The sequence below is a fragment of the Capra hircus genome, chromosome 24, assembly GCF_001704415.2.
Source record: "Capra hircus breed San Clemente chromosome 24, ASM170441v1, whole genome shotgun sequence".
Taxonomy (NCBI): Eukaryota; Metazoa; Chordata; class Mammalia; order Artiodactyla; family Bovidae; genus Capra; species Capra hircus.
Genome location: NC_030831.1, coordinates 57,031,056 through 57,058,217, shown reverse-complemented (window position 1 = coordinate 57,058,217; position 27,162 = coordinate 57,031,056). Strand labels below are relative to the sequence as shown.

Here is a 27,162-nt window from a genome sequence, read left to right as displayed (position 1 = left end):
CTTACTCATCCTTCATAAACAGGGAGATGGAAGTTTAGGTTAGCACATTCAGCTCTAGTCACATAGCAACAGGCAGAACCAGAATTCCAGATCTGAAGGTCCAGTTCTTCTTCGTGTAGGGCAGAAACCAACACAACGTTGTAAAGCAATTATCCTCCAATTTAAGATAATTAAATACACACTATAATCCAAGTGACACTGAATCACATTCCTAAATTCATTGAAGCTAGAAAGTTAAAGGGTCTTCATGTTCAAGGTAGGCCATGAATGGGAGACAGGACTACCTCTAGCTCTGCCCCTCACCCCTACCTCCGCCCCAGCTCGCGGCTGATGACATGGGTCGCCATTAATTTGATGACATAAATTCCACTCCAGGATCTGAGGATCTGGGATGAACCCCTGGGTCTGGTTTCCAGGAGGGCCTGACCGCGCCCACAGCAGGGGTAGGGGTGGGGCGGAACTAGGAGACTCATCAGGGAAGTTGGGGAGATGGAGGCCGGAGGAACTGGGACTACAGCGCTGCCCGAGATGTCTCGGGGCCAAGGAGACCCCGGGCGAGACTGTGGCCCCTCGAGTCCCCAGCGCAGCCGGAAGGGAGTGGGTAGCCTGGAGGCGGGGCCGGAACCGGAAGTTGCCTCTGCCTGAACCGAAGATGGCGGCTGCAGCGCCGCGCGCCCTAGCTCCGTAACCTCCCGTAACCAATGGAGCCGCGACGCCAGGGTGACTTACGGCGACGGCTTCTGCGCGACGTTCGATGATGCAACCTCCGAGTTGAGGAGCTGCCGGCGCACTCCGCGGGGAGACCAGGTGGCTGCGTGTTGGCGGCGATGTCCTTGGAGGTGGTCAGGGCGGCCGCAGGGATGGTGCTCGGTGAGTGAGGCCGGGGGTCCGGGGGGGTGTGAGTGGCGCCCCTGCCGCGGGCCGCCCCCGTGTTCCGGCCGAGTATAGCTGTCAGCGCTGCGCGCGCGGATGGAGGCAGGCGGGGAGGGCGGGCCGGGCCGGGCCGGGCTTCTCCCGGGAGCCGCAGGCTCCCCGCGGGGCCCCGCTGAAGGAAAGCCCGAGATTCCGCCCAGAGAGGCCCGGGCAGATCTCAGGGCCGCCCCCGAGTGTGTGCGTCTTCCGAGTGACCCTCAGGAGACGACTCGAGAATGCCTCTCTCGCTCACCCTCGTTTATGTGGGGAGGGCCTGGGAGGCCATCTGGTGCAGTAGGCAAAGGAGAGGATGTGGGATCCGAAGTGATGTCTCTGCCCGCTCACAGTTGCGAGGCCTTTGTGCGATTCGTTTACTTTCGGAGCTTTTGGTTTCCTTTAAAGGCCAGAGGAAACTGATGTTTATTTTAATTTTCTGTGGTCTGGCACCAGGATATCCGATTTATATATTTCATCCTCAGTACTTCAAGATATGGGTATCGTTTCCCTCATTTTACCGGCTCAGAAACAAGCCCAGAAGGGTTAAGTGAACTCTCCAGGGTCCCTGGCTGTTAAAGTGCAACATCCCAATTGGACAGTCTGGCCAATTACAAAGCCCTTGCTCTGTTGTTGGGATTCAAGTAGATATTAATGGAAGCAGTATCACAAAGGAAAATGATCAAAGTTCATTTTGAAAAGCCAAATTTGACCAGTCTCTTCTTACGGAATGGGTGTCCTTGGAGAGGGGAGTGGGAAAATAAACTGATACAATTTCTTTTGGACTTTGATACATTTTTTTAATTAAAGAAAATCTAAGTATCTTTTGGCATGTGGGATCTCAGGGATCCCGGAATGGAACCCGCACCCCCCTGCACTGGCAGCGTGCAGTCCTAACCACTGGACCAGCAGGGAAGTCCCTGGAATTTGATAATTTTTCACTGACCAGATACATGTTCTGTTTACAAAGATAAAGAATGGATAAAGTAGCTGCAGTATGAGGTGACTGATAATTATTGACCAAATGAGTAACTTACTCTCTTTTTGTAAAACAGCAGAACTATATGTCTCCGACCGAGAGGGAAATGATGCTACTGGTGATGGAACCAAGGAGAAACCCTTTAAAACAGGCCTTAAGGTAGTGCCTCTTCCTCATTAGGGAAACGACTTTGTATTTATTAATGACTTCTGCCAGTTATTATATGACTTGTCAGGAGTTTTATCTCAAGTACTAGATTTGAAGAGAACTTTCCGAAAAGGGCAAGTGAGGGGTGTATACAGGTATGTAGCTTTAAGGGTATCAGATGCTGTATGCCTGAAGTTCTTTGAACTTCCTTTTGTCGGAGGGGTGGGGGGACATACGCCTTGAGGCTTGTGGGATCTTTAGTTCTCAGGCCCTTGGCAGTGAAAGCACCAAGTCCCTAACCACTGGATTATCAGGGAATTCCCCTTGAACATTTTTAATAGGTGTCTTCTTTTCTTCCTTACCATCAGCATTGCATCTTGGAATTTTTCTCTCCATTGAGTCAAATGATCAGTTTTTTAATTCTTATAGAAATAAAAATTATCTTCCCATATTCATACTGAGTTTATTCCAGACATTTCTTCCAAACTGACTCCTCAGAGTTCTCTTGGTGAATTTACCACTTGAATCCAGGTATGACCTTGAAACGAATCAGTGCAGACTGTCAGGTAGTAAATCAATCTTTAGTGATTTACCAACATCTTACAAAGTCTGATTGTTAAAAGGAGAAGCTGAACTCTGTTGGATGTTTCCAAAAGATCCAGGTTCCCTCCTCCTCGCTAGCAGTAATTGAGTTGAGACTGGCGTTCAATCAAGAAGAAAAGTATTTTTCAGGTTTGGAAACTAGATCTTTAGAAAAGGTTGGTTTTCATAAGCTTCAGATGTTACACTAGAGACAACAACTCATTATGTTTCTTGATTGATGATAATTTAGGAGCAGATTTGAAGGAATGTTTGAAGCAATTAATAAAATACTTATTTTTTACATACTTCCAACCATCAATTTTTTAAGAAAAGAATATAAACTATAAGATATCAAATGATAGTGATATCAGATATGTTCCAGTATATCTGCAAAGGTTGAAAAGGGGTACGTATTCTACACATAGGGATTTTTCCAGTTAAATAAAACCTAGCCTTCTGCATCCCCGACCATCGTGTTGTTGAGAGTTTCTGAGATGACTCGCCTGGATCCTTCGTGAGGATTAAGCATCTGGAGCTGCTCTGCAGCTGGCCTCTGCTGTCAGCTGTCCCTTCAGTTGTCAGCATACTTCCTACAGGTCCCTGTGGCCTCTTAAAATCCGTTGCTTCTTGTTCACTAGTATGGGGAACTATATACTGTGTAAAATGACATTGCTAGAATCGTTCAGGAAAGGATGTCTACTTTAAGGACAGCCTTAGTACGTTCAGCCGTGCCTTCTATCGGCATTGACCTTTGGCTGGTGGGGTCTTCATGTTTTCTTCTGAGCTCTTGATAATGTTCTAGGTGATGGAAGTTACCTCGTGAGTCAGGTGTTATCTTAATTTTAAACACTGCATGATGGTAAAGGAATGTCCTTTTTCTCCCTTCCCCAAGGCTTTGATGACAGTTGGAAAAGAACCCTTTCCTACCATTTACGTAGATTCACAAAAAGAAAATGAGGTAAGGTAAACCCAAAACTTCATGGAATTTGATTTTGTGAAGAAGCTTTCGTTAGAATACAGAGGTCTGGAAATCACTACCTGTCTGTTTACCTCTCCAGAGGTGGGATGTTATTTCTAAGTCCCAGATGAAGAACATTAGGAAGCTGTGGCACAGAGAGCAGATGAAGAGTGAGTCCCGGGAGAAGAAAGAGGTGAGCAGTGGGTGCTCTGTGAACGCTTTCCAGTTCAGGACACCAGATGCCATGGTAACAGGTTGTCCATTTACTAAAACTAGGCCGAAGACAATTTGCGAAGAGAAAAGAACCTGGAAGAAGCAAAGAAGATTACCATTAAAAACGACCCAAGTCTTCCAGAGCCGAAATGTGTGAGTGTGATGCAGGTTGTTTCACATGGTGGGCCCACGGGTCACGCTGTCACTTTCTGTGTCTGAGGAGCGTGCTGCCTGCTCTGGTCTTTGCACTCCTCGTCTTTTCTTTCAGAAGGGAGAGAGAGCGGGTAACGCTGGAGAGTTGTGAGTCTGGTCCTTGCAGGGCTCACTTTTTTGAGTAATCACCGTGTTGAACACATTCTGTCCCCACTGAAAGCTGGCAGCCCTGGCATCTGGGCCTGGTGGGCTGTGGATCTCAGTCACGTGACGTTACCCTCCCTGGGGGCAGTTCCCTCACCGTAAAAGGAAGAGGTTAAAATCCATGATTCTCATGACCTCTTAAGAGAAAAAGGTTTTTGTGATTTTTTTAAAAAATTGGATTATATCTATGTTCTTTCTAGAAGAGAATAGTTATTATTGCTGCTGAATTGTCGTGTTTTTCTTGCTTCCTTAGTGAGGGAGCTGTGTGCTTGGCCACACCCGGCAGACCCTTCCTCCCCTCCCCTCTCCCCTTCATCCCCGGATGAAAAACCAGCCTAGGTAGCTTCCACCTCCCAGGGTGGCAGGAGGGTCTGGGAGAGGTCAGGGAAGGGGCTCTGCATGGACTAGGGTTGTTGCTGCCATGAATTTTATTGATCTGTTGACTTTATATAGCAATATCTGAAGTTCTGGGTGTTTCTCACAGCCAGTTTTGCTCTAAGAGAAAGAAGACTTGGATTTTTGTTTTTAACGCCTCTGGTATGGTGAGATTTTCTGGCTCTGACCTGCGGTAGAGTGGCTATCTGCAGTTTTACTTCAGTTGTGGTTTTTTAACACCTTACTGCCACCCGTCCGATATTCGTGACAGAGTTGGTATGTGATGAATGACATGCTGGGTCAAACGTTATTTACTTTAACTTGACAGGTGAAGATTCGGGAACTAGAAGGATATAGAGGCCAAAGGGTAAAGGTGTTTGGCTGGGTCCACAGGCTGCGTAGACAAGGTAACTGGCAGAGTTGTACTTTTCTCTCTCTCTTTAATTTTCAATATCCCTAGTACAATATTGTCAAGTAATTAGCTTCCAATTAAAATAAATAAATTTATATTTTTAAAAAAGGCACACAAAATAGTTTGATTCATTTTTTTCAATATAAATATTTAGACAAATCAAGAAATAAAATGGCGTGTACTATAAAACAATTTGTTTTCAATATCCCTAGTCTTAAATGAAGAACATAAGAAAAAGCATTTACTTGAGGGTATTTTTGTTTGGGAATGCTAGCTCTTTAAAGGAAACAATGATTTGAATCCTAAGGTCATTCTTTCAGTACAGCTATTGAAAGTTTAAAAATTTAAATGTTGCTTAACTGTATTGGATACAATCAGTTGTATCCTTTCATCCTGGATACAGTGATCAGGAGGTATCCAGGAAATATTTGCCGAACTGCACTGAATTATGTAATGGAAAGCAGGGGGTGCGCTATCGAAAGTGCAGAGCCAAACTTCACTGGTGTCTGCTGCTGAGCTTAGGATTAGCATATTTGTACTTGGTCCTGATGTTTTGCTTTCTCTTTTTTTTATTATTATGTTTTTGCATGTCGTTAATTGTAAGTGGTTATCAAATCCTTCATAAAAGAAGAAACGGCATAAAAAGCCACGAGCGATTCTGTGTGGCAGCGTGTATCACCCTCCAGGGACGCACTGTGCCGGGCGCTGCAGGGGACTCGGGGGTGAAGGAGACGCAGTCCCTCAACTCACACGTTTACGGCCTTGCTTTCCCGTGATGCTGTGGGTCAGGGGGCTTGCGTAGGGTTTGAAAAATACAGAAAAGAATGTGAAATACTTTCCAGATTCTGAGTAGTGACACTACTTCAAAGGAACAGGGCCCCGTAGGAGGTTTGAATTTTCCACGTTTAAACTTGGCAGTTCCTTCATATATGATTAAATTATGAGAAAGTGCTTTCAGGTGCCTCAAGAACAATCCGGCTAAACGTCCTCTTTCTCATTTTTAGGAAAGAATTTAATGTTTCTGGTGTTGCGGGATGGTACAGGTTTTCTCCAGTGTGTCTTGTCAGATGATTTGGTAAACGTTTTTTCATATTTACGATGGCTGAATATTTGATTTTTTTCAATAGGTTCCTTTATTGTTAGTTTAGGAAATTTGGGCATCTGGAACTGTTATTGTGGGGAATTTCAAACATCTCAAAAATGGAATAGTGGGAGGAAACCTCCCAGTCTTCTCTCTCAGCCCAGTAATGTCTCAGTTGGGCTGCTGTGACTGAGTGCCGTAAACTGAGGGGCGTGGTGACAACAGAAGGTTATTTCTCACAGTTCTCGTGGTGGGAAGTCCAGATCAAGGTGCTGGCGTGGTCAGGTTCTGGTGAGGGCCCTCTTCCGGGTTGCAGACTGCCCACTTCCTGTTTTATCCACATCCTCAACTTGCAGAGAAGGGAAAGCATTAATCCCACTCATGAGGGCCCCACCCTCATGCCCTGATGTAATCCTAACTACCTCGCAAAGGCCCCACCTCCTAACAGCATCACCTGGCAGGAAAGGGTTTCAACATAGGGATTTGGGAGGGATACACATTAAATCTTTAATTTAAATCTTTTCACTAATATATTACCAATTCTGGTGTACTCTTCCCCCCCCACCCTTTTATCTCCCAGACATCATATTTCATGTAAACATACTTGCATATGCTTCCCCAGGAAGAAATATTTTTAATATAATCACACTACCATTATCACACCCCCTTCCCCAAAAAAAAATCCAGTTAGATTCATAATGTCTTTTTACAGTTGGTTATTTTGAATGAGGGTCAGAAGAGCTACATGTTGCCTTTAGTTGATAATGTCTCTGAACTCTCTCTCAATCTATAGCAGTTCTCCCCTTTCATTCTCTTTTCTCCACTGCACTCCCCCATCCAGTTATTGGAAAAAATTGGGTCATTTGTCCTGTAGGACTTGTCACATTCTGGATTTGGTCGATCGCATCATAAGGTGTAAATGTTCCTCTATCCTTTGTTTTTCTTACGAGCTGGAGGTTAGGTGTGATCATATTCAGGTCTTCTTGATACAACTACTTCATGGACACAGCTGTCTTCTTTCAATTACATCACATCACGAATCATATAATTCTAGTCGTCCTTATGATTAGTGGATTCAGGTGCTGATGGCCTGATCCCTCCCTTAAAAAGTTCTTCACTTTTTTAAAGAGACGTGGACTAGTGTATGTGTGCACACACATGTATACACGTACACGTAGGATGTATGCACATGTATACACGTACACGTAGGGTGTGTGCACGCGTATGTGTGTGTCTGTATATAGATAAACGTTTGGTTGAATGGCCGTCTTATTTTACTAGTTTTGGACTAGATAACCTGTTTATAAATAACCCCTTTGCCTTCTGTATGGCAGAATATTTTACTGTGAATGTGAGCAGCTGAATTTGAACTTGATCTTTCCGTAGTGTCAGTGTTACAATGGCGTTGTCTTGTCCACTGAGAGCAGTGTCGCAGTGTATGGAATGCTGAATCTTACCCCGAAGGGCAAGCAGGTGAGTGTGTGGAGTTTCTGAGAGGAAAGTGGTAATCTTGTTGCTTTCCAATGTCTTTTTTTTTTTTTGAATTTAGCATTATAAATATAAAGATGTGATGCACTTGCTAACTTTAGAGTGCCTTTTCCTTTTCCAGTGAAATATGTGTGCTATACAGCTTGTATGATGTGACAATCTCAGTGATTTTCAGCCTAAAGAATGACTGAATAATCTTCAAGGGCGAGAATAACTTGCTGTTTATATGTGAATAATTTTTCAGCTAGGTGAAAATAAAAATTTCATCTACAGGAAGTGTTTCAGGAAAGAATAGTAATCTAAATTTGAAACTTTTAAAATAGAATTTGAAAGACTCTTAAAAAAAAAAACAAATATAACTCTTGACAGTCAGAGAGTTGTTTGTTCCCCAGCCAACACACATGTCACCTAGTACCAGCTAAGAGCTGCTGCTGCTGCTACGTCGCTTCAGTCGTGTCCGACTGTGTGTGACCCCATTGATGGTAGCCCACCAGGCTCCCCTGTCCCTGGGATTCTCTATTCAAGAACACTGGAGTGGGTTGCCATTTCCTTCTCCAGTGCATGAAAGTGAGAAGCGAAAGTGAAGTCGCTCAGTCGTGTCTGACTCTTAGCGACCCCATGGACTGCAGCCTACCAGGTTCCTCTGTCCATGGGATTTTCCAGGCAAGAGTACTGGAGTGGGGTGCCATTGCCTTCTCCGAGTTAAGAGCTACTTGTTGGTAATTATTGTTCAAGTAACAACTGTGGTTGGATTTGTCTTTGGGAAAGAAAACAAAGATGACATATTAAGCAGCAGAGGGAGCCCGTGGGGTCCTCCCGAGAGACTAGAAACACTGATAAAAGAGACTCCCCGAGTCCATGTAAAGAACCTGTGTTAGGAGTGAGTATCTGGCTCAGGTTCACTGGATTTTCCTTGTAAGTAAGGCGATTGCACAGTGGAGTGGCTGTCTTGGTGTTTCTTGCTGCCAGTGTTGGGCACCGAGATGGCTATATATTCCACACTGTGTGGCTTCTACATACAAGGCTTTCGATGGGAGTATTAGGGAGGATTGCAATTTTTACTCTCTATATGTTCCAGAGAGAAGCATCTCTTAGTAAAACCTTGGTATTTAAGGAATTTTTCAATGTGGGTGTTATCTTACTTTTGAATTATTGGGCAAAGGCTGGAAAGATATACTAAAATGTTGACAGTAGTTAGTGGTTACTCCAGGTCATGGGATTATAGTTTATTTTCTAGTTTGTGCTTTTCTGTTTTGTAAAAAAAGTGTGTGCGTGTAAGTGATTTATTCTGAAAGAAATATTAAATCTGTCAATATGAAATTTAATTATTGGGTGTTTGGGTTTAGAAGGGTAGGCTGGTAAAGATAGGTTCTTAGAAATACGAGCTTACTGAAGATGTTGCCACGAGTGAGACTCCCTCACCCTGTACACTTTCTGTCTCCTTCTCCCTCCTTCTCTTCCTCCCCGCCCCGTTTAAAACTGTAGGCTCCGGGGGGCCACGAGCTGAGCTGCGACTTCTGGGAGCTGATCGGGCTGGCCCCCGCGGGAGGTGCTGACAACTTGATCAACGAGGAGTCCGACGTGGACGTCCAGCTCAACAACAGGCACATGATGATCCGGGGCGAGAACATGTCCAAAATCCTGAAGGCGCGCTCCGTGGTCACCAGGTGCTTCAGAGACCACTTCTTCGACAGGGGGTACCACGAAGTAAGTGCGCATGGGTCGTCCCCTGCAGACAACACCCTTTCGCGTGTTTGACCTTGAGCCCCGGTGCTCACAAAAGGCCTCTGTTTACCCCTTTCCTGTTGGCATAGATCACTCCTCCAACATTAGTGCAGACACAGGTGGAAGGCGGTGCCACACTCTTCAAGCTCGACTATTTCGGGGAAGAGGCGTATCTGACACAGTCCTCTCAGCTCTACCTGGAGACCTGCATTCCAGCTCTGGGGGACGTCTTCTGCATCGCACAGTCATACAGGGCAGAACAGTCCAGAACACGAAGGCACCTGGCTGAGTATGTGGTTGTCTTTTTGCTTCCATTTAAAATTTTGTTTTCTGAGAAAACCTGTTCAGAGAAGCAATCTTGGTGGAGGTAAAGTATTAAGAGGTTTTATAAAGGGTGCTTGAATGAGTTAATGGAAACTGTCCAAGAAGTTCTACCTCTTAGCTCACAAAGATCTGTTGATTTGCTCTCTCTCGATCCTTTATGTGTTGTGGAATAAACAAGAAATCACTAAGAAGGGGAAAAGGAAGTTGAGTGGGCTAAAACTAGTTTGCAGAGTTGGGAGTTGGTTAGCATGGTGGGAGTTTTATTTTTCTGGACAGTTTCCCAGCGTTAAGATCCTTGCCTGAGAGAAACTTAGTGGAAAGAAGGGCAGCTCTGAGCTAGTGTCGTGTTCCTCAGATACACTCACGTGGAAGCCGAGTGTCCTTTCCTGACCTTCGAGGAACTCCTGAACCGCCTGGAGGACTTGGTGTGTGACGTGGTCGATAGAGTCCTGAGATCACCCGCAGGAAGCATAGTGCGCGACCTCAACCCGGTAGGTCTACTGTTGTTTGGAGACATGAAATGAGGGCTCTGTTTCAGCAAGGTCCACATTCTTGATTTTTATAGATTTAGTAGCTTGGTGAGCTTTGAAATAAATGACTGGTTTTTTGAATTAGAATTGATATATAACATATTACTTTTAGGTCACACCGTAGTGCCGTGATATATATATGTATGTATTAGAAAATGGGGCTTCCTGGTGGTCCAGTGGTTGAGGGCCCACCTGCCAGTGCCGGGGACACAGGTTCGATCCCCGGCCTGGGAGGGTTCCATATGCCTCAGGGCTACTGGGCCTGCGCACCACAGCTACTGAAGCCCACGTGTGCTAGGCCTGTGCCCCCCAACGAGAGAGGCCACCGCAGTGAGAAGCCTGCACACCGCAACGCAGACCCAGCGCAGCCACAAATGAATAAGATTTTAAAAAATAGAAGATGACCCGCACGCCACACCTAGTTACAGCTTTTTTCTTGTGATGCAACCTTTCAAGAGCCTTTCCTATCAATTTTCAAATTTATAATACAGTGTTATTGATTATACTCACCATGTCATACATTACATCCTATTGGGACTTAACCTCTTTTATACCTGGAAGTTTGTACTTTTTGATTCCCTTCCCCCATTTCAAGACTGATATTTTAAAGACTAAAATTGGATACTAGTCATCGCCAATAATTTCATAGTGTTTTAACTTACATAGAAAGTTGGTATGTGTTTTCCATTTTTAGGGATGTCCAGTTTTGGGGGGGTTTTTGACTGCACTGCGTGGCTTGTGGGATCTTAGTTCCAGCTGGATGCTTGGCAGTGGAAATGCAGAGTCCTAACCACTGTACTGCCAGAGAATTCCCCGAGTTTCTTTTAAGTCTGAAAGAATTTTTTTTAATGTTTAAAAATAGCTTTTATTTCTTAAAAGTTAACATGGCATAATAGGAAACCAAAAAAAGTCAGGATGCAGAAAACAAAGTCATTCATCGTCACAAGCAATGTACGTTTGACAAGCCCTTCTAGCTCTTACGTGTGTGTTTTCACAACTAAGCATCCATTTTTATATAATTAAGATCATACTGTTACGTGTCATACTGTTTCACACATCATGAATACTTACCATTTCAAAGTCCCAAAGCTATGAGTATTTTTTTTTTCAAAGCTATGAGTATTTTTTTTTTTCCAAAGCTATGAGTATTTTTTTTTTCAAAGCTATGAGTATTTTGATAAACAAGAATGCACTACACCAGCTCGATCTGGAAGGAAAAAGAATGTAATCCAGCCTTTCTTGGCGACGAGAATTTCAGAAACGACAAAAATGGCAATGGGCCTCTAGATAAAGATTCGGCAGAGTTAGGATTAAAATTCCCTTAATGTTCAATTAAAAATGAGACCTAAATCAACAGAGTACACAAAGTATAACGCTTCTAAGAGGATTCATTATCTGATCCAAACTATTAAAAGTATTAGCAAGGAGGTATGTTTCCATTGAATTAATGACTAAATAGTGTGTTGCTGTAGTACCAAGAAATGCACACACATCAGTGGTTATGCTCAAAATATAAACATGAACACATCTTCATACACCCCTCCCTTTATGCTTCTGCTCCCCTGCTGCCAGCGTCAATGAACAAGTCCTGACGTTCATGAAGTAATATCTGTTAGTAACGGTAAGTAGCATCTCTTGAAGTGTTTGTGTGAATGGTTTCCTTATATACACCGTGTTTTTCCTTTCTACTGTAGAATTTTAAGCCCCCTAAGCGGCCTTTCAAAAGGATGAACTATTCAGATGCTATTGTGTGGCTGAAAGAACACAACGTAAAGAAAGAGGACGGAACTTTCTATGAATTTGGAGAGGTATGGATTCTTCTGTAGTCACTGTGTCAAAGGGAGCTTTATACTTAAGTGGATTGCTATTCCGGTCACCAGCAATGTCGGAGGCATCTGCTTGCTGTTAAATCCATGACAACCACAGGCCGCCCCCCCTGGGGCTTGTCTGGGGACCCACGGCTCAGCGGGCGTAGAGTGGTCCTTGGGGCAGTGCCTTTTCTGTGGTCGTCAGTGCATATTGGCCAGTCTGTAGCCTTCACAGCCCATCCTTTGTCTCATTCCTCTTCCGCAAGTCCTTGTTCTTACTAGCTCTAGCTGTAATTCTCTCGTCTGGCAGGACACTTCAGAGCATTGTGAACTTTGAAGTCACGTGCAGAGTGTTGGCATGTGTGTGTGCTCGTTTGGGTTTTCTGGAGAAAGTAACTGACTCTTTCAAAAAGGATAAAAAGAGAAAGTGTTAGTCACTCAGTCATGTCTGACTCTGTGCTTCCCCATGGACTGTAGCCCACCAGGCTCCTCTGTCCATGGGATCGCCCAGGCAAGAATACTTCCTTCCTCCAAAACAGTGAGTTAAAACTCCTTATGGAGGAGGTCCAAAGAAGAAAATAGCCACTGGTTAAAGTGTAAAACCAGGAGAGAAGGCTTTGATGGGGAAGGTGGCCCAGCGCCCCAGATACAGTGAGCGTGTCTGTCTTACCCGGGAGCACCCTCCCAGCACTGTTTGTGGGAATAGGTTATTAACACTATTTCCAAACCCGCTTCCTTGTGCATTTAACCACTCCTTACATAGTATTTGCAAATCTGTTTTACAAATGAAATGTGTGATTTTTGTTTCATTTTTAGAAAGAAATTAGGACAGGGTACTAGGCTTATATAAATTAATTGTTTCATGAATTCGGTTGACCTTGTGTAAAACCAGATTCTGTGCTGAAAACCCGATTGCTATCACCACCTAGTACAGCAAGCTGGTGGGATTGAGTGGAAAGAACACGAGCCCCACCTCTGTCCTCGCTGCTGAGTAACAGAGGCCAGCGACCCCGCTGTCTGATTCCCCGCCTCTGCCTTGGAGGCAGCGTCCGCTTGTAAAGTCAGAGGACTTAGTGAGCTCAGTGCCCGGCAGGCAGTCCTCCGAGCCTGTCAGCATTTTCTCTCCCTGTCAGCGTCATCTCACACACAGGAAGGGGCTAGGGTAGAGCAGAGGTCTCCAGGTCCTGGGACAAGCAGTGAGATCCTTTTCCTGCAGTTAGGTTGCACTCTCGACTCTAGTGTGTGAAGAGTTCTCCCCCTCACCTCTCGTTTCCTCTCTGGACTGTAGAGGGCGCAGGGCTCCAGGGCGAGAGCTTGCAAACCACTGTGCCCGGCGATGGGGAGCTCCCGCGGGAGCTCCCGCAGTTCTTAACCTTAAATCAGTCTTGCCCCATTCTTTCCAATCAGTTTTTACCAATGATGGGTTTTTTCAGTTTGAACTTGAATTTATGTGTGGTCTACTGAAGGATGCGTGAGCAGAAAGCAGATTAACTTGATTCATCATCATCTTACCTCTCTTGGCTAACTGCTGCAGGTGTGGTTACATTATAAATTCGACACTGGTTATTTGTCTTACAGTCATGTCTTAGGACTGTTGAAGGCATGCAGATTTATTGTAACAGGAAAGGAGCAGAGATAACGGGAGTTTAAAGATTGGTGTTATTAATACCTTAGTGTGTGTGTGTAGATCAATGACGTTGTGAAGCATTTGCTGATTTTCTTACACCTTATGGGACCGGGTGGACTGCGTTTGCTTCAGATCCAGATAAAACTGGCCACTGGAAAGGGACAGCCTATCACGTGTGTGTGTGTGTGTGTGTGTTTGCGTTCCTCATGCGACGTGGCGCAGATGTAATGTAGGAAGAGGCAGCTCTGCTTCCAGAGATGGTCCCGTACACTGGCGTGGTCATGGGTTATGGGTGCATGTGTGTTCTGGGCTCTGTTGGGTGAGTAAGATGGCAGACTGCTGCTGGATCAGAGAGCTGCTTCTGCCAGGGCGCCTTTCGAGGTCTGGATGTTCATGAAGCCCCTGTCTAACCTCAGGACATCCCGGAAGCTCCAGAGAGACTGATGACGGACACCATCAACGAGCCCATCTTGCTGTGTCGCTTTCCCGTGGAGATCAAGTCTTTCTACATGCAGCGCTGTCCCGAGGACCCCCGCCTCACCGAATCTGTCAGTCTAGGATTCAGACAGTGATTTTGCTTTTGAAGGGTGGGGGGGCGGGGGCGTTGGAATAAGACACAGCTCATAGCAAATATTCTATTATGAATCTTCAGCGTTTCAGGAAGTGTTTTCTGCCCTCTGATGGTGTTTAACCTGTCTTGTTGAATTATGACATTTGAGTCATATTTGCGTTTGGCACGATCATCAGATGCTTTTAGTGATTTCCATTCAAACTCTAGAGCAGTGCCGTGACTGAAAGCCTGGTCATAACTGTGTTTTATTTACTCACTCTGAAAGGTCGACGTGTTGATGCCCAATGTTGGTGAGATCGTGGGCGGCTCCATGCGTATCTGGGATAATGAAGAGATCCTGGCAGGTTACAAAAGAGAAGGGATTGACCCCACTCCCTATTACTGGTACACGGATCAGGTAAAGACTTTTATTAAATAAACCCTTTAACATTTTTTCAATATAATAGTTCTGTTTAAATTGAAATCGTCAAAAGGGAAGAATTCAGGGAAGAACCTTAGCATGTGAAGGAGCTGTATTTGGTCTCGTGGTTTTAATAATGTGGCATGTGTATATTGCGGGTTTTGTCTTTGGCCACTAATATGTTAACTTAATTTGAAAACTTAATTTGAATATGTTAACTGCTGGCCTTGCTCGTTGCTACTGAGGTTTTAAAAATGTGTCATCAGATCTTACTAATATCTAGTTGTTCCTTTTTTTCTGATAGACATTAGCTTAATTTGAAGTGTGAAATCTTTTCTTTCTAGGGTGTTAAATGCCTGGTTTATTTTTCATATCCAAGTATTTTTTCCCATGTGGTCCATGAAGGAGTGTAGCTTAAGGGTTGAATTCCTTGTTTATTTTTGGCTGCGCTGGCCATTGTTGCGGGCACAGGCTTCTCACTGCGGGGGGAGCACGGGTGTTAGGGTGTGCATGCCTCAGTAGCTGCGGTGCCCAGGCTTAGCTGCTTCTGAGCACGTGGGATCTTCCCGGACCAGGGATTGAACCCGTGTCCCCAGCATTGGCAGGCAGATTCTCAGCCACTGGATCCCCAGGGAAGTCCAAGGGTTGATCCCTTAACCAGAAGAAGCGGAACTCATTTTACAGCAGAAAACTTTCACTATTTTAGACAAAATTGTAAACTAAGCCTTTATTCCTCTGTCTCTCTCTCTAACAGAGAAAATATGGCACGTGTCCACATGGCGGCTATGGCCTGGGCTTGGAACGATTCTTAACCTGGATTCTGGACAGATATCACATCCGAGACGTGTGCTTGTACCCTCGGTTTGTGCAGCGCTGCAAGCCATGACCGGTCCCCCCCACCCCTAGAGCTTCAAGGAAAGAACACGGTTCATGGAAGGAACAGACTGCCTCTTAAAAAAGGAGCCAAAATCTTCCCCCCGCTTTTTTTTTTTAATTCCACTGGGGTATGTCCATTTCTGTTTTCTCTTTCTTATTCCTGCTACCACAGAAAGCAGTTCAAAACATTTTTAATATCAAGTAACATTGATGTTATCATTTTAAGGAAAAAAATACCCATTGAAAAGTTTGGGAGAAACTGTGGCATGTAGCTCTGCAGTTAGGAGTATGTCTCAGCGCTTTATCCCCCTTTAGGTTACAATCTTTGTGTCGCATGTACCACATGTATCATTAAATAATTTTAAATTATGATCTGAGACATTCCAGTGATTTAATCTCTCTGTTCTTTTAAGTGTAACTGGAATTGTTTTTATTTATATCACTTTATCGTATTAATCAGTTCAACACCTTGGGGAAAAATTGACAATATGCTGTAAAAATCTATTAGTATTAGAGCATAAATCAGCAGATAAAGGGATGATATGACTACAGTCTTTTGCATCCATTGTGAATCTTTCCTAATTCTCATAGCTGCTTATAACTCTAAAGCATACAAATTGGTGTGGAGGAATTTGTAAAAATGGAATTGCCTTAAACAGTTCGAAGTGACAGCAAGTTTTTTGGCACATCAGTGAACAGCTTGCTTTCTCGCATTAGTTTAAACTAAAGAGGCAGGGTGCTCTCTCTCTCCTGGTAGTTCCACAGTAATTCAGAACAGAGAAGTTCCCAAAGCGTTTGCTGCTGGCATCTTAAGGACAGCCCTCCGTGGTTGTTGGCGTCACCTCACATACTGTGTCTTTAGATCTAATCTCTCCTACTTTATTAACTCTCAGGTTTACTGAATGGCTTCCTTTCAGGTTTGGTTAATTTCTCCCCTCAAATGCATGTCAGTGTATTCTCAATAAGCTCTATTCCCAGCAATCAATAAATGGACACACGTAAAAACTCTTTGCCGACTTAATTCTTTAAAGCTGAATGTCTCTGTTTCACATTAATTCGTGCCTTTTGTATTTTTAAAATACTTTCCATGATTTGTATACGTGAAATTAGATATTATTGAATTTAGTAGGTATTACTAAATACATGCTAAGGAAAAGGAAGGTGTTTTTAAAATTAGATGTGGGTGCTAGTTGCCTCACTTTCATAATTTTTTTTTGTTTTTCTGGACACATTCAAGTGTATCTTATTTTGCAGTTAAGTGAAATGAAGATGTAAATGGGGGCGTTTGTAGTATATTTGACCTCTATCTTTAAATAAGAAATACTGGTTAGAATGTGAATGAGCTTTAATTGGATTCAACTAGGCAATTCACTTGATCAGAATTTAGGTGAGGAGATTAGACTCATACATTTTAATTGTATAAATTGGTCAAGCGTCTTAAATACTGACAGGAAACAGTGGGGCTGGGTGGGGATAAGGGAGTCAAGGTGATATCAGACCAGGAGTCCAGCAGCAAACCTTAGGCACCTGGGCTTGCGCTCCCTTCGCTCCGGTTGTCACTGAGACCCGAGCGTCACCCCCCAGCACGTCCCCGCCAAGCGTCCCCCTCTCAGACCCCCGGGCTCTGAGTTCTCTGGCAGAACTCATCTCGTGGCTCTTTCCCGCCCATAACCTCTTCCTTCTGTGTGATTCTCACACCAGCAACCCCTGCACCTTGGGTACTTGTGTAGCTGACCTGTTGAAAGTCTTGGAGACAGGTGGGAGGTTAATCTTAACAGCAATTCAAATGATTTCAGTATTGGGTTGGCCAAAAAGTTTGTTCAGGTTTTTCTGCAGCATCTCATGGAAAAACCTGAACAAACTTTTCGGCCAACCCGGTACTCACAGCTCTCTGTTTTGGTCATGTCCTGCAGCCGTTTCTGGCTACCTGACTCCTCCCATCCGGCTGCCTCTAGCATTTTCTAAAAGTTTCCTGTTTTATTTACGTGGCTGTGGCAGGTGTTAGTGGCACGTGGAATCGTCGACCTTTGTTGTGGCACGCGAACTCTGTTGTGGCATGTGGGATCTGGTTCCCTGACCAGGGGTCGAGCCTGGGCCCCCTGCATTGGGAGCGGGGAGTCAGCCAGTGGACCACCAGGGACGTCCCCAAAATTTCTCGTTGAGTGTAGAGTAACATGACTCAGAAGCAACCTTCCTACACATGGAGGTCACTTGGGACTGTTACCGTACTGGTGCTCAGGCCTCGTCCCAGACCAGTAGAATCTGAATTTCAGAGATGGACCCAGGATTTTTTTTTTTAAGTATTTATTTTTATTTATTTATTTGGCTGTGCTGAGTCTTAGCTGCAGCATATGGGATGTAGTTCCCCAACCAGGAAATGAACTCAGACCCCCTGCCTTAGGAGCATGGAGTCTTAGCCACTGGACTACCAAGAAAGTCCCAGCCTATTTTTTAAAAGCCTGCGCAGGTGAGGCTGTGGCAGAGTTAGGTTGACTCACCAAGTAGCTACCGCACACTTCCAAAGCCAACCTTAAGCCTCTCATCATCACTGTAGGTCCTCATTATTTCACATTCATCTCTTTTGAGAGCGTTCCCAGCCTCAGGGAACACTGGGGTAAGGCTGAGACTCTTCAATATTGACCAGTAGCCACAAAAACACTATACCTGTGTACTCGTTAGCTTTCAAGTCATACTGGGAAATTCGCAAAATAATGGAGTACTGCTTTGTGTCAGCCATGTACTAGCACGTGCCGTGATCCCCACAATAGCCTGTGATAAGTTATATAAATTATTAATTCATACAGTATATAAATTTTATATTATAGTCCTCTAATAAGCAATAGCACTTATTATTCCTGAGATAATGGCTGAGAAAGCTTAAAAATCATTCCTGAAGATGCATCGTTAAAAGTGACAGAATGAAGTTTAAACTTCAAAGCTTGAATGATTTTAAACTTAGGATCATATTATTTCATTCAGTCCTTCTAAGGAAAAAAGATGTTACTAGGCACAAGTGCTGTGATTCACAGTATTTGGTATGCTCTGCTCCAAGCGCTCAGTCTTGTGCAATTCTTTGCGACCCCATGGACTGTAGCCTGCCAGGCTCTCCTGCCCATGGGCTTCTCCAGGGCAGAATACTGGAGTGGGTTACTGTTTCACTCTCCGGTAGCAGTTGGTAATTGCCGGTCAATTAAATGATTCAGTTTCTTACGCTGAAAAGTTTCCTTCTACCTCCTGGATTGTTACTAATGATTAGGTGAAAAATCCTGGTATACTCTGAAGTTCAGAGATTCTGGTTTCTGGCATCAACATTGAGTTTGTATTTAATCCAGTTTAGTACTTTGGCTCATAGAAATGGAGATGTTCAAAAGTTTTAGCTTCTTCAGGCATTTACCTCCATGTTACTAAAAGAACGGGTCTATATTTTTCGGTTTTAGACATTCTCTCTTGCTCCTCCATGAAGATTTTGCTGCTTCCTTTCCCTGTCCACCGTTCATGTGCCCCCTTCTCATCTCTCTGTCCTTCCAGCTTAGCGAAATCCTTACTTTGGCTGACCATGTTGTATATTACTAATGCTTTCCTGGCCAACTTTTCCCCCGTAATGAACAGACGGGCTTTCCTGGTGGCTCAGATGGTAGAGTCTGCCTGCAATGTGTGAGACCCGGGTTCAATCCCTGGGTTGGGAAGTTCCCCCGGAGAAGGAAATGGCAACCCACTCCAGCATTCTTACCTGAAAAATCCCACGGATGGAGGAGCCTGGAGGGCTATACAGTCCATGGGGTCACAAAGAGTTGGACATGACTTGAGTGACTAACATATAATGAACAGTCATCTTACTTTTCATCATGAATTCAGTCCCCAAAGGTACCCAAGACAGGTCAGGTGCTCATTAGAAGCTTCTCTTAGAGCTTGTCTGCTGTAGTCTGAACCAGCCACCCTGGAATCTTGAAACACATTTGTCATCCTGGGGTCTTCTTTCTCTGCTACCCAGAGAACCCCCATCATCTTTCTTCTCCATTGGACATCCTGTTTCCTGTGTTTCCCTGTTTCTTGGTTTTCTTCCTTATTTTGATGGAGCACATCCTCCAGTAATTTCCTGAGAAAGGGTGCATGAAAGGTCAGTTCACTGAGAATTTGTCTATCTGAAAAAAAGTGTTTAACTTATCTTCACACCTAAACCATGCATGCATGCTATGGGCTTCCCAGGTGGCGCTAGTGGTAAAGAATCTGCCTGCCAATGCAGGAGACAGAGACTCCGTGAGTCTGGAATAGCCTCCGTATAAAATCGTGGATCAGAAAGCATTTTTCCCTCAGGATTTTGCAGCCCTGGCTTTCAGTTTTACCATTCTAGTTTGCAGTGCTGCTGTGTAGAATTCCCAGTCATTCTCATCCTTGGTCTTCTACATAAGACTTGTCTGTTCTAAAAGTTTGTCCCCATGTTCTGAAATACGATATTTCTTGGGACTGTTCTCCCATTCTGTTGGGAAGTTGATAGGCTTTTTAAATTCAGAAAGTCATAGCTTTCCTTTGTGAAAAAGTTTCAATTGTTTTTTAGAAAGTGTTCTCTCTTGTTTTTTTTCCTTAACTGCTATTATTCAGGTAGTAGACCTCCTTTTAAATCCTTTTATCTTGTTTTTTTTTTTCTTTTTGCTTGCTATTTTCTGAACATTTTCTTTAACTTTTTCTCTTCTATTGAGTTTTTCATCTCTGTTAGCATAGTAAAATATTTAAAAAAAAATTTTTTTTACGCTGATCTCAGCAAGTTCCATCTTTGTGGTCTTTTATCCAAGTTTTCTTCTTCCTGTATCATGCCCATTTCCTCCATGTTTTCTTCTGTGTGTTTGGGTCTCTGTCTCTCCTCTTAGAGCAGGGGTCCCCAACCCCTGGGCTGGTACTGGTACTGGTACTGGTCCGTGGCCTGATAGGAACCGGGCCACACAGCAGGAGGTGAGTGGCAGGGGATTGAGTGACGCTTCGTCTTTATTTACAGCCACTCCCCATCACTGCTCTTGAATCCCCAAGCCATCCCCCACGCCCTACCCCAGGTCCGTGGAAAAATTGTTTTCCTCAAAACCAGTTCCTGCTGCCAAAAATGTTGTTTTCCTGGAGACTTTTCTCAGATGTCAAATGATACTTGTTTTTCTACTGCAAATTCCAAATAGGAGGTAAAATGCTTTTAAAGTGTGTTGGGAAAGATTTGAGCCCACCCGTAGGGTGAGCTGCCTCAGCTGTTGGGTGTGAGTCCTTGATGTCAACATTCTTGGATCTCTCCTCTTGTGCTGGTTGGATTGCAGACTCTTCTCATCTCCTGTGGAGGGAAAGGGGTGGAGGGTGAAGAGTCTAGTTCCCTGAATCTATCTCAGTCTAGCATCTCTATCTTTCATCCCCATGTCCAGGGGCACCTGCCGCTGCCAACCTGGAACCTCCTAGGGGTTCTGTCAGGTAAATCTGGATGGCTCTTGTCGTAGGTTGGCCATCTTTAGATTCAGTTTTTTTGAGTTTGCTAAATCATTAACCATTTATCCATCAGCCTTCCAGCTCCCCAAATTTATTGCTGTGGTTCCTTTTTCTTTTCTCCCCAGCCTTTTAGATTTATGCTTGGAAGCAAACAAAACACACCATCACTACTACCACCAACAGCAAAACCTCCCAACATCTTAGTGGGGTTTTAGGGAAGGAGTGAAATTACATCCATATGTTCCAGCCCCCATCTTTATACCCAGAGGGTTTCACTCTGAAGTTGAAGACAACTCAAAAGGGCATAGGCGAAAGTGAAGAAACTCAATTAATAGCTATTAGGAGATCAGCAAGGAGAGTGACGAATTCACTGTAAATTGTTCGGTAAGAAAAATGAATGAATGGTCAGTTTCAATCCTTTTCTCTATGTGGATGCCCACTGCGACTTTCTGCTGGATGGCTGTACCTGTTTGTCCTTCCTGCAATGTAGAACACACTCAGGCACAAACAGACAATACGAAAAAAACGACAGTAAGAAAGTGTGCTCATCTTTGCCTCACACCAGCTCCAAAGCGTTTCTCTTTTTCGGCCTCACTGCTGCTGATGCCCTTGAACTACCTGACTCTGCCCTCCCTCTGGTCTCCAGTGCGCCATCGATGGCTGTCCTTCTCTGCCCCCGGCCACGCCACTCAGGATGGCTCTTGGAAACCATAGCCGCTGGCTCCTGTTGGCTCTCCCTGCCTCTCTTCTCTTCTCGCCTGGACCCGGCTTGCTCCGTCCTCTTCCTCTCAGCACCGCACTGAATAGGCTCCTCTTCTCTGTGACTGTCCTGTCCACCCATGAGCCCGTTCACCTACCAACAAAGATCCAAGTTCTCACATTCAGACTCAGTCCTCAGCCATCTCTCCCACCCTTATCTGAGTCCTTCCCAGACCCTGTGCAGTGGCCAAGTGAATGCCTTGCCCTTAGTTATCATGTGCCCTTCTGCCTCCAGGGTGTCTCCCCACATTCAGTATATAACCAGCATAGTCTTCTTGTAAGCTCTATATCACCTTGAAGAAAAAGCACTCTTGTATCCTCATCACTCACTATTTTTCCCTAAATAATTATGTATTTATTTTTGGCTGTGCTGGGTCTTTGTTGCTGTATGTGGGCTTTAGTTGCGGAGAGCATGGGCTCCTCTCTATAAAGCAGGATGAGGGCGAGGGCTTCTTTTGTTGTGGAGCACGGACTCGAGGGTGCTCGGGCTTCAGTGGTTGCAGCTCACAGGCTCAGTAGTTGGGGTGCATGGGTTTAGTTGTCCCATGACATACGGGATCTTCCTGGACCAAGGATCAAACCGGTGTCCCCTGCATTGCAGGATGGATTCTTAACCACTGGACTACCAGGGAAACCCTCATTATTCACTTTCATCAGGGAAACTTCTACTCGCTTCTTCCTCCCCACTGTAAACAGGTAACTTTACTGGATAAATATATTAATTCCACACACACTCTCCTCTTAGCTGAGTGAAAGAAACACCTCTAGGCATCGAACTGGGGAAGAAGGAATCGAGAGGGTCTCTAAGCCAGAGCTGTTGGGTTAGGTATGGGAGTTAGAGGGAGAATTGAACCCAGATAAAGGCACTTGGGGTCTCTTTTAAAGTTGTAGTAAAATATACCAAAAAAAGGTTTTCCTGGTAGCTCAGCAGGTAAAGAACCCGCTCCTGGATTAGGCAGATCCGTTGGAGAAGGGATAGACTACCCACTCCAGTATTCTTGGGCTTCCCTTGTGGCTCACCTGGTAAAGAATCCATCTGCAATGCGGGAGACCTGGGTTCAATCCCTGGCTTGGGACGATCCCCCAGAGAAGGGAAAGGCTCCCCACTCCAGTATTCTGGCCTGGAGAATTCCATGGACTGTCTAGTCCTTGAGGTTGCAAAGAGTCAGACACAACTGAGCAACTTTCACTTCACTAAAATATACAAAAAAAGGGCACACATTTAAGTGTGCAATACTATGAATTTTCACAAAGTGAACACATCATATACGCATCTCTGGAATGCCCAGGCCACACCTGGACAGGACGGTGGAGGAAAGGCTAGACCCACCCCTGCATGAAGGGGGCCCTTGGAAGGCTGGCCTTTCTGTGAAATCTAGAAAACTGGCTCCATACAGCACAGAAAGACAAGGAAGACCACCCAGGGCTCTGACAGGGAATGAGAGCTCGCCGGAAATAGTCAGCTTCCTTGGTTTGAATGTACCTACAAGGAGCAGGACTGCCAAGCCAAGAAATAAACACAAACCGCATCTAAGACCGGTGGGACCCTGAGATCCTGGCAGGGGCAGGCCAGAAGGGGTGGAGGGACCCTCCCACCACCCCAGGGGCAACGATCTCTCTGGAGAAAAACACTCTTGCCCAATATGATCTCAAATAAATAAACAAAAATTAGAACCCCATGGAGGAAATGAACTTATTTAGTCATCCGATGCATGCCTTAAACCTGACGTAAGAGCCCTGCGTCTCTCTCTGCACTGCAGACAAAGTGAATGTTTTGCTCAAAGCATGGATCACTCTATTAGAGGGAGATCTGTTCAAAAGACAGATCAGTTCAGTCGCTCAGTCGTGTCCAACTCTTCGCGACCCGTGGAATCGCAGCACGCCAGGCCTCCCTGTCCATCACCAACTCCCAGAGTCCACCCACCCATGTCCATTGAGTCGGTGATGCCATCCAGCAATCTCATCCTCTGCTGTCCCCTTCTCCTCCCACCATCTTTCCCAGCATCAGGGTCTTTTCAAATGAGTCAGCTCTTCACATCAGGTGGCCAAAGTATTGGAGTTTCAGCTTCACCATCAGTCTAATCAGCCAAAATTCCTTGCCCTCTACCCCACAAACTCTGCTCAAGACATGCAGTTTCCTTTACTGTCCCTCAAGGCCTTCTTATGGGGTGAGCTGTGTCCCCTGCCTCCCAAAAATTACCCCCTTCCCCTGTATATTAAAATCCTCCCCTCTGGTGCTTGGAAATGTGACCTTACTTAACAAGAGGTTCTTTGCAAGTGTAGCCAAATTCAGATGAGGTCAATCTGGTGGGCTCTTTATCCAATATGGTGGTGGTGTTTAGTCACTCAGTCGTGACTTTTTGCCACACTGTGGACTGTAGCCCGCCAGGTTCCTCTGTGCATGGGATTTTCCAGCAAGAATACTGGACTGGGTTGTAGGAGTGGTGTCCTTCTAGAGGGAAGATGGTTATGGGAAAAGAGATACACTGAGAAAAGACCTTGTGAGATCAGAGCGAGGCAGCCACAAGGCCAGGAGGGTCAAGGGCTGCCAGAAGCTAGGAAGAGACAGGAAAGGGTTCTCCCCTACAGACTGCAGAGGAAGCATGGCCCTGTTGACCTGGACTTGAACTTCTAGCCCCAGACTAGAATGCAGTACATTTCTGTGGTCTTGAGCCCCCTGCTCTGTGGTATTCTGTTCCAGCAGCCCCATGGAACTAACACAAGCCTCAACGTATCCCAGCACTTTCTGATTCTCTGCTCGCAAAGCCCTTCCACAAACAGCGTCCCTCACTCCCCACAGGCCCCCCTCAACCGCCACCTTTGCAGAGAAGCCATGTCCCACAGCAGCCCCGGAAATAACAGTACCTGCCACCCTCCGTTCCTTCGCCCCCTTTATTATTTTTCCTCACGGTTCCTAGTCATTGCTGACATTGTGGCATGTATCTTTTCTTTATTGTCTGCCTTGCCTTCTAGAATGGAAATTGCGTGAAAGTAGAGATAGTCCAGTTCATTGCTGTGCCCACTGTGTGCCTGACATAGGCAGTGGGCCCTCTATACTTATTTCTTTCATAAATGAATAAGCTACTTGGGAGTACAATTTACTTTTTTAAATTTATTTTTTAAATTGGAGTATAATTGCTTTACAATGGTGTGTTACCTTCTGTTATACAACGTGAATCAGCTATATGTAATATACATATCTGGGTTTCCCAGGTGGTGCTAGTGATAAAGAACCCCCATCTGCCAGTTCAGGAGACATAAAAGACCTGGGCTCCATCCCTGGGTTGGGAAGATCCCCTGGAGGAGGGCATGGCAACCCACTCCAGTGTTCTTGCCTGAAGAATCCCATGAACAGAGAAGCCTGGCGGGCTACAGTCCATGGGGTCGCAAAGAGTCGGACACAACTGAAGCGACTTAGTGCTGCCACACACATGTATAAGCCTATGCATCCTCTCGCTTGAGCCTCGCTTCCACCATGCCCCCAGCTATAGCCCTCCAGGTCATCACAGAGCACCGAGCTGAGCGCCCTGTGCTACACAGCAGCCCCCCACCAGCTGTCCACCCCACCCATGTAGTGTACATGTCAACGCTGAGGGTACAGCTTACTTTCTGTCCTTCACAGCATCTGATACAATGCTTGGCTCATAGTAGACGCTCCATCAAAATGTGCAGATGAACTAATAAACCCATCATCACTAGTGGGCTTAATACTGAGGCTCTGTGTGGTTCAGGGGCAGTTAGAATGCACATTCCATTGGCCTCTTTGGTGGAAAAGAGTCGTGGGGACCATTGATCAGATTTCCCTGAGTAATTATTAGAGCTCACCATTTGTCTGCCTCACAAAGCCACTCTTTCTCCCTACACTCAACAGCATCCCTCCCTCACCCTGTTGTTTTTCTGATTAAGGAGACAGAATTGAGTAGTCTAAATTTAGTCTGTGCAGCCTGGAGGTGCCAATCATGGCAAATAATGAATTAGGGGATCTCCTCCCGCCTCCTTCTGCATTGAAGCATTGAGCTGAAACCAACAAATTCATTTTATTTAGGACCACAGGCTGAACTCTGAGTGTTGGCTGTGACAAGAGAATGCTTTCTTCACTAATTAAGTCACCCGAGCTCAGACAAGCCCTCTCTCCTTGTGATGGGGGTGCTGCTTATCTGAGCTGGCCCAGAGACTGCACCTTCTGTTTGTTAAGGAAAGTGGCTATTATTTTGCTACAGATATTTAAACCAGAAAAATCCATTTATATATACATACATGCATGTATATATACATAGAAATATATACATAATATATAAAAATCTCACATAGTCTTATAAGTTCATTTAGCCTTTCACAGATTTTCTGGATTTCTTAGTAAACCCATATTTAGAATTCAGTTTCTGGTGCAAAGGTTGTATTTTCCAATCAGTTTTGAAAAGGACACACAAAAAGCATATTTATCTGCTTTCATTTCAAAAGAACATAAAAATTTACTCACTGAAAAGCTGTTATATTTGATGTTTGTAAGAAATAAGCCATAGATTAGAAATAACAAATGTTATGAAGCTCTCTTTGGGGAAAAATAATAAAGTTCTATTTCCATTTGTAACCTATGACTCTTAATATGTGTATTGGGGGGTTTTATACATGAACATAATTTTGAATGAGTTTTTTTTAAAGTCAGTAAAAATGAAAATACAAGATGTGAGAAAAATGTATGAAATAGTGCTAATTCACTTTTTTAAAATGTTATGTTGATTCACTTAATAAAGCGTGTTTTGCTAGCTCCTTCCTTGCTTCTTGGAGAAGGAAACGGCACCCACTCCAGCACCCTTGCCTGGAAAATCCGATGGACGGAGAAGCCTGGTAGGCTACAGTCCATGGGGTCGCAAAGAGTTGGACATGACTGGGAGACTTCACTTCACTTCTTGTTTCTGGCCAGATACAAATTTAACTCTCCCCAGTGTTGATTATGTGAGATTTGGCACCTTTATGCCTTGTCACTAATCATGGGCATTTCCCTGGGAGGGGCCAGAAGACCCTCCTTATCTTCACTGAGCAGGTGGGGCCCAGCACCAGAGATGGAAAGGTGACTTATCCAGAGCCTCCCAGAAGTAGCCGAGAAGAGCCCACATCGCTCAGCTGTTAAAAACCCTTGAACTTTTCTAGCTCTCTGGCCTTGTCCACACTTTCTCTAGCACAGCATTTCAAAATGTAGAGACTTTTTGTGTAGTTGATTTAAAAGCAATAGGTTTAGACTTTAGGTAGAAGAGTATATTATCTACAAACACCAGCTTTCAATGTTTAAAAGTATCTTTAAAAATATTTACTTATTTATTAATACTTGGCTGTGCTGGGTCTTAGTTGTAGAATGCAATCAGTCTTCATTGGAGCATGCGGGATCTTTAGCTGAAGCATGTGGGATCTAATTCCTTGACCAGGGGTCAAACTCAGGCCCCCTGCATTGGGAAAGTGGAGTCTTAGCCACGGGACCACCAAGGAAGTCCAAGATCACCTCTTTAAAGGGCAAACCAAAGTGTGTTAGTCATTCAGTAATGTCTGACTCTTTGCGATCCCACAGACTGTAGCCCTCCAGACTCCTCTG

At 44.7% G+C, this 27,162-nt stretch overlaps 1 protein-coding gene across 2 annotated transcripts; it reads left to right on the top strand.

Annotated features, from left to right (window-relative positions):
* Window positions 666–16,367, top strand: NARS (asparaginyl-tRNA synthetase). 2 transcript variants are annotated; one of them, XM_018039453.1, is made up of 15 exons: window positions 666–870; window positions 1,962–2,044; window positions 3,507–3,572; window positions 3,673–3,765; window positions 3,849–3,938; window positions 4,846–4,924; window positions 5,934–6,004; window positions 7,397–7,483; window positions 8,984–9,205; window positions 9,313–9,512; window positions 9,903–10,038; window positions 11,772–11,885; window positions 13,929–14,060; window positions 14,349–14,480; window positions 15,238–16,367. In XM_018039453.1, exons 1-15 carry the CDS (start codon window positions 828–830, stop codon window positions 15,367–15,369), a joined length of 1,680 nt encoding a protein of 559 aa, XP_017894942.1. In that variant the 5' UTR covers window positions 666–827; the 3' UTR covers window positions 15,370–16,367. The 2 variants fall into 2 exon arrangements, with proteins under 2 accessions (XP_017894942.1, XP_017894943.1); XM_018039454.1 differs by having other exon boundaries at window positions 715–870; window positions 1,965–2,044; window positions 15,238–15,369.

What these genes read in the sequence shown, in the direction of transcription:
- NARS (XM_018039453.1), top strand. Translation starts at nt 828, where the DNA reads ATGTCCTTGGAGGTGGTCAGGGCGGCCGCAGGGATGGTGCTCG. An exon ending in ATTCACAAAAAGAAAATGAG is followed by an intron (nt 3,573 to 3,672) that starts GTAAGGTAAACC and finishes TTACCTCTCCAG; the next exon opens with AGGTGGGATGTTATTTCTAA. An exon ending in TTACCCCGAAGGGCAAGCAG is followed by an intron (nt 7,484 to 8,983) that starts GTGAGTGTGTGG and finishes TTAAAACTGTAG; the next exon opens with GCTCCGGGGGGCCACGAGCT.